An 11,923-nucleotide genomic window follows, 5' to 3' on the forward strand; every position below is an offset into this window, starting at 1 on the left:
GCTGGTGTACACAACAATCATGGTCTAGAAAGTTAGAGGAGTGTTGGACCTAAGATGCAAGGACCCTGCTCTAGCACAGAAAGGGAGGCAGTTTAGTGGCTTCCCACCATGCTCACACCCATTTGGCTTTCTAGGCCTCTTGGTAACCTGTGATGATGGAAAGAGGGGCAGTTTAGGGGTTACCAAGAATTATGATCTGTCTCTACTTTGTCCACTGTGTTGCAAGATTTACATGTTTGGAAGGTGAATCATGATCAAGACTGCAAATTGGCCTTTCTTAGAAGGTCAGCCAGACAGCACGGTGCCCAAAGCAGGGAGCAAAATTTTTGTTTTCTGATGAGTTTGCCATGGCTGAGTCATGCCTGCTTATGAGCTGAAGGTGACTGTAAATCCAAGTGTTAAATATCTGAGCAACAGGCTTTTCTGTAGAGGAGCCAAATCCTAAAGAAAGATATCAGAGAATATCCAGGAGGCAAGAACCTCACAGGCAAGAAAGAGTGCATCCTCACTGCATGTATTTGTTGTGTAACATGGTACAAGTACTAACAACAATGCCAGTATTTATGTGCCCTCATCATATTTGTGTAATGTGATATGATGTGAAGTTTCAGTTAAGAGTTTTCTAGACCCAAACAGTATTTGCTGCTTGAATAGCTGGCCAGACAAAATAGCTGATTTCTACCCTCTGAGTCTACAGTGTAAACAAGAAGAACAGAGTAAAGAGCCTGTATGGTGGTGGATTATTTTTCAATTTCATACTCCCATTTCTTATTTCTCCTGCCTGTTGCTCTGACTGTGGCACTTTCTCCTAGGTGCAGCCTCCTGTGCGTGAGAATGATGAAGACAGAAGCATCGCTAGGCTGGATGAAGGGCTAGATGAGTTTTTCACAAAGAAGGTGATTCATGAGCATTTACAGTAAGTGAAGAGTTTTCCTCAGTCCAGTTGTTACCAGTGAACAATAACTAGATGGTGGGGCATTTCTGCACCATGGGGTAAAAATCAGGGAGCCAGCCCATGACATAGGCAAATATTATGACAATGATAAAAGTTTAATGAGATTTGTTAACAGTTTTCACAGCAGCCAGAACTATTGGGCAAATTTTGCATGAAGAATTGGATTGTTTCGCATGATTAATACATTCAGGGCTGAAATGGAGCACAAATGCTGTTTCCTAACATGGAGTGCCAATGCTATCTAATGCTATTTAAGGAGCCAATGCTTTCCCAAGCAGAGTAGCTTCCACTGGCACTATTGTATTGACAGTTAACTTCCTGTGGTTCTCTGTTTTGATGTTGGGGAACATTCAAAACTGCTATCTTCAACCTGTGCAGACAAGGCATTTGTCATTTTCTGTCACAGAGTGGGTAATTATGCTGGCACCTGACTGGTTCTTCCTTCATTTAATACACTGAGTTCATTGTGGGCATATTTGTACCAAGGGCGCCCTATTCACAAAAATTCACTAGGATTCCAAGATGTCAATATGACTGCAACTCCCCAAGTAATTCTATTCTTATTTCTTGTCTGGTTGCAGGCCTGCATCATTGGAATCCTGCCTGGCAGAAGCCACGCCAACACCATCTGGTTCTCGGACCTTGAAAAAGAAAATTGGACACTTCTTTGCCTTCAAGAAGCCGAAGTCAAGCCGGGGTTCCAGGCCAGAGAAAGAGCCCGAGGGTAGTCCCTCAGCAACAAGGGGCAGAAAGCTGATGCTTAGTGACATTTTAAGGGCCCCCAGCAAAGCCAGCGAGCCAACTAAAGCACTAAGCAAGTCTGAGGAAGGAGGGCTGGCTTTGGAGAGCAGAGGTTACCTGGAGCAAAGCCAAACTCCAGACAGTGCTCGAAGGGCCAGGCCAAAATACTCCAGGGAGGGGAAGTCCCAGTCCCTGATTCTTCTGTCAGGCGAAGATGAAGAGGGTCTTGGTGTGAGACATGAGAAGGTAAGTCTTTTCTGTCTCGTGTGTGGCTCAGTATTTATTTAATTAATATAATCTTATTTCCACCATGGAACTCAAGGTGGCATACATGGAATTCCCAGTCTCTTATACACTGACCAGATCCAGACCTCCTTAGTTTCAACAAGACTGTTCCATTACGTATCTATGGGACATTGCATGTGATGAATCTGGTCTTTTAAAGTCAAGAATGTGAACACTCAGTTTAGCCCTAAGATGGAAGATGGTGAGTCCTATGATAGAGATGACTGGTCATGCCCCTTTGCTAGGGAGAAGAAAAAACAGGTTTATCCCTAACAAAGCTAGGAATAAGCTGCAGTTTTCTGTAGTGGTGTTCACAGACCAACTGTCAAGATATCTTCAAAGAACACATGCTTCCAGTTGTGTTCATGTGTCAAGAAAGGGAAGCATCCTATAGTTGTTGACTACTTCGCAGTGAGGGGGATGTTATACAGGGGGATGTTGTCTATTTTATCTCCCCTGCCTGCTCAAACCCAGTTAGACAGATGACTGTCAAGAAGCAGCTGTACAAGTTCTTTGTCATCATAGCAATGATTGCTGTAGGGTGGAAAGATGGATCTTACTGAAATTTCAGCTGTGGGAAAGGGACTGGATACTCCATTACTAACTATTGGACTGTTTGGGTGAGTGTGAAGAGCAGATGGTGGCTTGTGCAAGGCACCTGGTATAAAGCTAGCTTGCCTGACTGTCCTTGCAGTATCCAGATAAGTGACCTCAGAAAGGACCCCCACCCCTGGTTCACACAAAATGTAAGGTTTAGCAACACAGCCAAGCTAGGATGCACAGCCTAAATAGCTAGGTAAAGCTCCTAGTCTGTTTTGCTGAAGTAGTAAGTGGCATTGCAGCCCAGATTTGTCATATGTTTTGTCCTATAGAAGAGGCCTTTTGAGAAGAGTGATGGGGAACTGCCCAGCTCCTTTGAACAACGTGTCCATGTCATGCTGCATCGGATTGGTGTCACTAAGGTGTTATCCACTGAAGGTAAAAAGAAACAGGTGAGGACAATGCTGCTTTTGGTGGTGGGTCTTTTAGCAGTAATAGTGATTTTTGAATTGCTTGGAACAGGCAGCCTCCTTTGGGAGAAGCTAAAAGTGTAATGAGAGCTAGGGAATGAAATGTGTTCTGAGCAGGTTATTTTCTTTGCCTGCTTTGATTAGTTTAATTTTAAATAAAACACTGTACTTAATTGCAGCCCATTTTTGCCTTAAACGGAAAAATAACTAAGGCTGCAATTCTGTACACACATACCTGGGAGTAAGCCCTACTGAACGCAGTGGAATGTACTTGTAAACCTGCATAGGATGCATTGTTAGTGTGAGTCTGTAATGCCAACAAAAGTAGTCTCTATGGAAAGAAATGCACATCCCAAATGATCTGCTGTTTGTTGCTTAATGGGCTTGCTCATGCACATCAGACTCTCTTCAGTAGTGGGAGTTACTGGATAGATGTTCCTCTCTTTTGGCAAAAATCCAGATTGTGTTGCCTTTTAATCCATTCCATCTCCAAGATGCGGTTCAATCCCTGGTATCTGATGGACACTTAAGTGATTGTAGTGGGATATTCCATTGCCCATGAGAACAATAGTATTACAAAATTGCATGTAAACTGTCCATTACTGGCACCCTCCCTCTCATATCCACTGGGGCCTATCCCAACAGCATCCTAATTCTTACTTCAGTCAAACTGAGATCCTCTCCATTTCCTGCCAAGTTGTAGGATTTCCTTTTCCTTGCCTTTCTCATGTAGGCTACTCTAGAGACGTTTTCCAGAAAGCATTATCCCCTGAGAGTTTTTCTTTGCATTCTTTTGCAGAGCAAAGATGGGGAGATTAAGAAAGCTGGTTCTGATGGTGAGTAGCAGCTGACTCTACTTCTCCCCTGCTCCCACTATTCACTATGTTACATTGCTTGAGCAGTCCATACCTTGTCCTTCCTGTAGGACAAGGAAAGTGTTTCAAATTTCTAGATGCCTCAACCCTGGAATCCAAAATACTGTACTGTGCTCCCAAGAACCAGTACCTTAGGGCTCCTATCACTACATCATATCAAAAACCTGCTCTTGAAACTCCCCTAGCTTCATAAATGGGTTGCTGTGTGAAAATCACAGGTGCAAAGCCCCCTTGGGTATGTGGAATTAAGGAGCACACAAAAGAGACCCCTGGAAATCTATCCAGTTTTAACAGCAAGCATTTCAATGCCTCCGTTTAGAAAGAGAAGCACAGAGAAAACTGCAAACACTTGCCTTCCGACTGTGCACTGAGCATTGATGACATCTACTGGACTTGAAAGGGAAATAATACGTGAGATATTCCTGAGAAAACACAGAACTCATGCCCATGGCCTCTTTCCACCCACTCATTGCTTGTTGTTTTCTTTGTTAAAGGAAAACCAACAATACCACTGCTTTGTTTGTTACAACTTCTTCATTGAAGTGCTCTCTGTAAACCTTAGGAAATCTGAGGAAGGCTAGCTACAGCCAACAGTGCTGTTTTCACTGATTCAGGAAGATCATGTTGGGAACCAACATGTTGCAATTCCTTTTTTTATAAATGTTTTTATTAAAAGATTTTCCATAAGTAACAAGAATACATTCAGTGTCTCTATTTTCAAATAGTAGAGTCTTTCACACAGATCAATTGCAGTCAATTTGAGACATTTTTGTTATAAGCAATGTGGGGTTGAGGGGGGAAAAGAAGTAGGGAGATAGTAGAGAAGAAGGTGGTGGGAAGAGACAGTAAAGTTTCATTCTTTACAGAGTACATGAGTGGTGCTTTTATGTCTATGGTGTGTGGATAGGTGTCTTACTTTTGCTGATGGAGTGAGAGCAAGAGATCATGATACACATAATGACAAATGATTTATATTAGCATCAACTCACTGTTTCAAATTCTATTTTATAATGTAATGGCTCCAATCTTCTCAAATATGAGCTATGGGGGTATCTTTCTGCAAGCAAGAGCAAGGTATTTTCATGCTAAGTGAGTAACTAGAGCAAACCTGCCACAATGATGTGGAGATTTGTGAGAGCATGACTCCCAAATTTCAAGCTGGGCCAGCAGGATATACTGCTGGCAGAGGTGCCAACAGCCTGACATTTGGGGTGGTGAACCTCTGGCCTGCAGGCCAAACTTGGTCCCATTTACCCCACAGCCTGACATTTGGGGTGGTGAACCTCTGGCCTGCAGGCCAAACTTGGTCCCATTTACCCCACAAGGCTTTGGGCAGGAGAGGGTTTAATCCTACATTGGCGGTGCACTGTTCCCAGCAGGAAACACGATCATGTAGCCAAGGCAGTAAGATTTAATTCCCACTCAACAGCTGATGAACGGAGGGTAAATCTGCTTAGTTCAATCATGCCATCATTCCTGTTTAAGCCCCCAAAATTGGAGTTTCAAAGTGTGGGGTATGTCTGAAAGGGAGTGCTTCTCTCAATATCCAAGAGAGCAGTGACGGAGGACGTGAAAGAAGCATGCATTGTATAAGCTCATTTCTCCTCTCCCTCACCCTCCACTGCCTGCTCCGATTTTTAAAGGCTTGCTTCTTCTCTCCCACCCACCCCTTTAAACATCTGAGAGGGTGGTGGTGGGTAGGAGAAAGAAACAGGTTTAATGCAGGTTTCTTTCTCCTCCCTGTGGCACCCACTTGCTCAAATGTTTAAAGGACTTTGCCAGTTGCCCCAAGCTCTAAATCTCCAAGATTGGGAATTAAAGATGCGCAAGGGATTTTGACATGTGACTAACCCCACTCGTATATCAAATTTGGCCTGTGATAAGGAATCTGGCACATGGAGCCAAAAAGGTTGCAACTCTTGTCATACAGAGAACTAATTCTCGAGATAATATGCAACATATAATGAGCTTGCAATGGTGTTCGATATCTAGTTCTCAATGAAGTGGTCAACCTGTGCACGAGCTTTATCACTTCGCACTGGTGGAATTTATGTCATTCATATGTCGCTTTTTCCATTATCAAAATTTAGTAACGCATACATGAGGTTCCCAGGCTATATCTCACCCTGGCACTGACCTGAACTAAACCTGCTTAGCTTCATTACGGTTGCCTTCAGACTATCCTCCATACAAAAAAATCCCATACATGTAGAAAACTAGATGTCAAGCAGAAGAGTTCTAGTTAGTTTTCTACATGCAGGGAAGGATTATATCATATAAGCCTCCAGCTGCATTCAGCAGGATCTAGGTTTTTACAAGTTTAGCTGCACTTTGGGTAAATAACCCTTTGACCTTCAGCAGTAATCCATGCCCCCAAACACATTCTACACCTTGTTTTTGGCCTGCTTCTTGAATGTGGTTGTTTGGTTTCTAGGGGATATTGTGGACAGTTCAGCGGAATCTCCTCCTTGCCCCTTGAAATCACGCACATACTCCATGTCCACAGGTAGGTGTGCTTTGAGATTGGTGAGTTTCCTTTCCATGGTGCTTTATAATACTGTAGTTTTCACTCTTTAGCTATAGCAGATCAGTCTCTTCAACTGTTCACACACTTGCCATGGCAATCTGCATATAGAGCTCAGGGTTAAAGCTAGGCATGGCACAATGGGGGATTTCCTCCCAATGCAAACAACAGCTTCAGAATAACAGTGTTTGTCAGGACCACAGAGGGGCAAGAAAGGGTTAAACTCCCCCATCCCTGTTCCCAATAATGATAAACCCTTTCAGTGGCTGCTATCTGCATTAAAAACAACAACCATGCACAATAAGTACAAAGACACGTTTAATGCCATGTCTAGTTTGGCCCTTAGTCTCAAAGAACACAGATCAGAGGTCATGGGACAAACTCTTGACCCAGCCCCACAGTGGGCTGGGGAATAACAGATCGTTAGTTTATAGCCTCTCTGTATTAGGCTCAAGTTACTTTTGTCCTATGCGAACTAAGCAAAAGCACAGCTGCTTCATGCAATGATGAACTGAAACAGTTTCTACAGAATGCATTTATGTACTGATAGGGTAGGCCACTTCACATATATTTTTTTAAAAAAAAATAGTGTTCCGAATGAAACTGCTTTACGTTCCTCCAGGTTTTGCATGGAGATATGGCCCTTGGGATATCTTTGGGGGTTTATGTCAGGAATTCATTTGCCCATAGAGTTCCAGTGTAGTGTAGTGACATTTAATGTATTAGGATTAGGGAGAATGTCGTCCAAATTTCCACACGGTCATCAAGCTTACTCAATATACCTCACCATAACCGACCTCAAAGGCTTGTTGTGAGAATAAAATCAGAGGGTGAGCCATGTATGCTGCCCTGAGTAATGTGAAGGAAGAACAGGATGAAAATGTAAAAAAGTAATAATAATGGTAGAAAGAGGAAATAAATAAATGATTTGGAGATGCAGAATCATCCCAGAAGAACTGATCAAGCATGTAAGAGTGGGAGGGGTGTGAATGCCTGTCCAGTTGATAGTATGTGGTGCTGTATTGCAGATCCCTCCGTGCGGCTAGGTCCTGCTGATGCTGCTGGCAGAACAGGTACAGAACCCAGTGGAGGATCCAGTGAGGGGAGACTATCCTGGAAAGCTCTTGGGAAGCAACTCAATGTAGAGCTCAAGGGCAAGTGTTCAGATCTCAGCTCTTCGCCAAGAAGAGCTTTTGCCGTACAAGAGCCAGCCAGCCCAAGAGAGCAGAAAGCGAAAGAGAGCTGGAGCAGCAGTTTGCCCAGGATTGGGAGAAGCACAGCAGGCCCTCTTCCTATGCGGAGGACTAGCAATGCTGGAGAAGGACGAGCATTTGCTGAGCTACAGAATTCATATGCTGATGTAAACGTGATTGCTGGAGGTATGTTCAGTAGATTCCGGTACTAGTGGGGCTCCAGTATTTAAATCTTGCTGCTTGCTTCTCTGCCAACATCCCAGAGGCCAGAGCACAGTGAAGCAAGTTTTCTCTATGTCTCACTTTGCTATAATGTTCATTTGGAACAAGGGAGAAGGAAAGTGTAATCTGGCTGTCTCAGCAAACTTGTATTTCTTGGAACATTGCATGGGATGTAGCTAATTAATCCAAAGCTTGTAGCTTGCCAGTGATAGGCTGGCCAAATCTGGAGATGTGGCTTAACAGCAAAACCTACTTTCTATGTGGCGGCTCCCAGAATACGCCTGAAATTTGTCAAGGCCTGCTTGAATAGCATATAACCCCTGCCCTCTATTTTTCAGACAATCAACTCAAACCCAAATCTCGTCTGAAGCCTGTGGCAAACCGGAGGGCCATGTCTGTTCACGAAGAACAGCTCAGGGACCAGGCCTGTGCAGCAGAGCTGCACCGTAAGTAAACATGCAGAGCACAGCATTCTTTCAGAGTGCAAATCATGATCTAAAGAATGAATTTACTGTCTAGGTGGCTCTTGCAAGAAGCAAAAACACTGCTTCCATGCACCCTGGGGTGCTTTTCAGATAATCCCCTTCTCCCAGTCTCATTTTATTTTGGATTTGTTAACAAGAAACAACTGTCAACGTTTTAGACTTATATTGCTTTTTCTTCCACTAAGCACTGATTCAGTGAGATTGGCCTTCATCCCTGCCACCTATTTAGAAATAAAAGTAAGTCAGGTGAATTAATATACAAGGTACCAGTGTTAGGTTTTGTGGTGGTTTGGGAACTGTGTAGGACAGTGTCTTCAACACTTCAAAGTGTGGGGAACTGGTTAGATAGTAGTCTCAAAATGCTGTCAGCAGAAGGCAAGGGTTAGTTTTTTCTAAAATAGGCACTGGGCCTCAGGTATGTATCGAATTACCAGGGACCTGGAGTGTTCCTTAAGTGAGACAGGCTGTTGCTGGTCAGCAGATGGGGAGAATGTAAGTTTTACACACACACACACACACACACACACACAGAGAGAGAGAGAGAGAGAGAGAGAGAGAGAGAGAGAAATCATATATGATGTTGCTTCATAAAATGTTTGTGAAGAGGGTATGGACCAAGATGGGAGACTATGGTGTTAAATGTGCATGGCTGAAGGAGAAAGAGTAGAGCTATGGAGCTAAGAGTAACATTACCTTTTAAGATAATTCCCCCCGCCCCCCAAAAAATCTGGACCACCAGCCTTGCTTAAATTTGCCATCCTTCTTATTGGTTATCACCAGCTTGTGTCTCATCATATATTACAAATTAAATGAAATAGAGAGGGGTTAAAAATATGGATAGGGGAGAAGAAAGTGTAGGGCATGTAGGCAACAGATAAACTGAGGGGTGTGTGAGTAATCTGCAACAGTCTGAATGTTGGTTAAAAGGGTCAACAATAAGATAGTGCACACATAAAGTCCCAAATGGCCTTATATTAAAAAGGGAGAAAATAAATAAGGCAATCAGAATCAGAAAGGTCAGTGAAACATTCATTAGTATAAAAGACCATTGGACAAGATAATAGGTCATGCATGTCAAAACTGTGATACAAAGAAACCACCAAGCCTCTGTGTGAGATCTGAATATAAGCAGGTTTTGGAAGAAATAATAGGCAAGTCACTGCTTACATGTCCATTGGAATTGCCACTAGCCACATATCCTGATAATGCCAAACTGGGGGTTCATGGATTCTCTTGAATAAAAAGATTATGACAGAAGTGTGTTACAACAACATAAACTGACAAGCAATAAGAATGCCAATAAAAATCTACAGTGGTACCTCTGGTTACAAACACTTCGGGTTATGAACGCCACTAATCCAGAAGTAGCTGCTCCCTGGTTGCAAACTTTGTCCCAGGATGTGAATGGAAATTGTGCACCGCAGGATAAGAATGGTTTCACCTCAAGAACAGACCTTCGGAACGCCTTAAGTTCGTAACCAGAGGTACCACTGTACTTGGAGCCAAGGAATTGAACTCCAAAGGCCATTGTCTATTAGCTGTGCTCATCTGCCAGTTTGTAACTACTGCTATGTACATATGACTTTAGCCCATCTGCCATGAGGCTAGAAGTGGGAGATCACTGCCAAGAGCTCTAGAACAGAACAGCATCTGCTGGAGCACTGTGTACAGTGATCCTTAAATATTACACACAGAATGTACTTAGTGACATTTACAGAACTGCCAGCCTCATTATCTATCTCAACTGCAGCAGGCCTCTTTCTCAATCTGGTTAACATGTTCACCTGACTTTTATTCCCTACAGATGCAAAGCTTCCTCTTTGTCTGCAGCGCTCCCCAATTGTGAAATGGAAGATTAAGCCCAAGTCCTTGTTGGAGCCTGGGACATCTACACCATCTGACTCACCAAGTAAGGACAGCCGCTCCTCCCCAAAAAAGTATACAGTGTTTTCCTCCCATAGACACGATGTAATACTTTTCTATAAAAACTTCCCAAGTTGGTTCCAAACTTTATACCACTTGTGCCGCAATCAACAGAAGTTGAGTAATAATTACCTGGCACTACCTACAGAGGAGCCAATAATCCAACCTCACCCCATGTATACCTGTTTTTTGGACAGCAGTATCTAAGAGGTGATTGATGCTACATTAAGTATAAAATGTTCTGCATTCACATTTTCCAAATCTGACTTATTTTTCAGTGTTGTGTTCTAGTGGGTACTAATCACAATACTTTCCATAGCAGAGGCAGTTCCTGAGGAACATCAGAGAGTATTACTGCTTTCCTGTTCCATTTGTGGGCTTCCCATAAGCATCAGTTTGGCCAGTGTGGGAAAAGGAACACTAAACTAGATAAGCCTTTAATCTGATCCATCTGGACTCTTAGGTTTATTGGTTGGTTGAATTAATTTATATCCCTCCCTCCCTCCCTTTCTTCCTTCCAAAGGAGCCCAGGTTCTCATTGCAGGCAGTAAAGAAGGCCACTGGTATTATGCTGATAGGATGGTTGTGGATTTTCTTGCAGGCACTCCACGCCAAGGAAGGAACAAGGAACCCACAGAGGCAAAGCCAAAAGCAGAAATGGAAGAAGAGTTGCAACAAGCTCTGGAACAAACTCTAGAGAACGCACAAAATACAGCCCTAGACCAAAGAACTGCTGTGCCACTCTCCAAGTCACCAACACAAGAGCACTGAGTCAGTGGCTGGTGATTCTGCATGATGGCAGCTCACACAAATGAGCACAGAAGACAGGCTTGTAACTTGAAGCAGCAGAACAGCCATCTGAGGAGGTGCAAGCAATTCAGCACAGGGCCAAGCAAGCCCCATCATGGCTCCTTGGTTGGTAGAGCTGGTGTTTCCAGTGAGATAAAGTGACGTCAAAACTCTTGCACGTTTGGGTTGTCCCCTTTTCACCTTTCACCCTTGTATACTCTCATGTAAGTGCCCAGTGTTCTAATGGTTCACATAGAAAAAGCCAAATGCTGAGTATGCAGGAAACCGGCTATTTCCAGCAACAGTTATACAGCTGGCAGCTGGTGCAGATGCAAAAATGTGTAGTGCCAGAAACTGAGAACCACCAGCAGAAGGGTTGGGTGGGGGGCTATTTTATATACACTAAACTTGCCTGCCTTGCATTGTACTTTTCAGGAGTGTGAAATTTGGACAGCTTGGGGTTTGCAGAAAAGGTTAAAAGCGCCACAAAGCCAGGTTGGTCTGTCTCACATTGACAATCTTGCTCCGTCCTTTAGCCTGCATCATTTCTGTTCCTAGGATTTCACTTCTGCCATATCTTTCTATAGCCTTCGTATTGCCTAGGGGGGAAAACTCTATTCTAGGCAAATATCTATTGGCATCAGTTAGGTGTTTGGCATGAATGAGGCATAAGGGGAGGGTGTGATTTGGCAGCTTTCAGCAAGTTATAACTAATAAAGAAGTTTCAGCTCCTCTGTTCCACAATTAAATGAGGATGATAACTCAAAGCAGCAGAATTTGTTCTTGTCTCATTTATTGTGGTATTAGGACTGTTGCCTTTATTTCCCTCCAATTTACAGACTCCATCTGTGTCTTGCTTGGTACAAGAAAGGTGGGAGAAAGAGAAGATGCTTAAGTACCATGAAAAGGATAAGCGAGAGT

At 43.3% G+C, this 11,923-nt stretch overlaps 1 protein-coding gene across 3 annotated transcripts in view; it reads left to right on the forward strand.

The window, feature by feature from the left end:
* The window catches only part of CARMIL2 (capping protein regulator and myosin 1 linker 2), a 65,915-nt gene extending 54,137 nt beyond the window's left edge, over positions 1-11,778 (forward strand). For all 3 annotated transcript variants that reach the window (XM_083752209.1, XM_083752210.1, XM_083752211.1), the window contains 9 exons: positions 813-916; positions 1,537-1,942; positions 2,854-2,973; positions 3,791-3,827; positions 6,301-6,372; positions 7,419-7,769; positions 8,144-8,251; positions 10,095-10,199; positions 10,815-11,778. In XM_083752209.1, coding sequence (XP_083608335.1) covers positions 813-916; positions 1,537-1,942; positions 2,854-2,973; positions 3,791-3,827; positions 6,301-6,372; positions 7,419-7,769; positions 8,144-8,251; positions 10,095-10,199; positions 10,815-10,984 — 1,473 coding nt within the window. In that variant the 3' untranslated portion in view covers positions 10,985-11,778. The remainder of the gene's footprint in view (positions 1-812; positions 917-1,536; positions 1,943-2,853; positions 2,974-3,790; positions 3,828-6,300; positions 6,373-7,418; positions 7,770-8,143; positions 8,252-10,094; positions 10,200-10,814) is intronic.
* Positions 11,779-11,923: the final 145 nt, after the last annotated feature.

This window comes from Podarcis gaigeae, assembly GCF_964106915.1.
Source record: "Podarcis gaigeae genome assembly, chromosome: 8".
NCBI classification, from domain to species: domain Eukaryota; kingdom Metazoa; phylum Chordata; class Lepidosauria; order Squamata; family Lacertidae; genus Podarcis; species Podarcis gaigeae.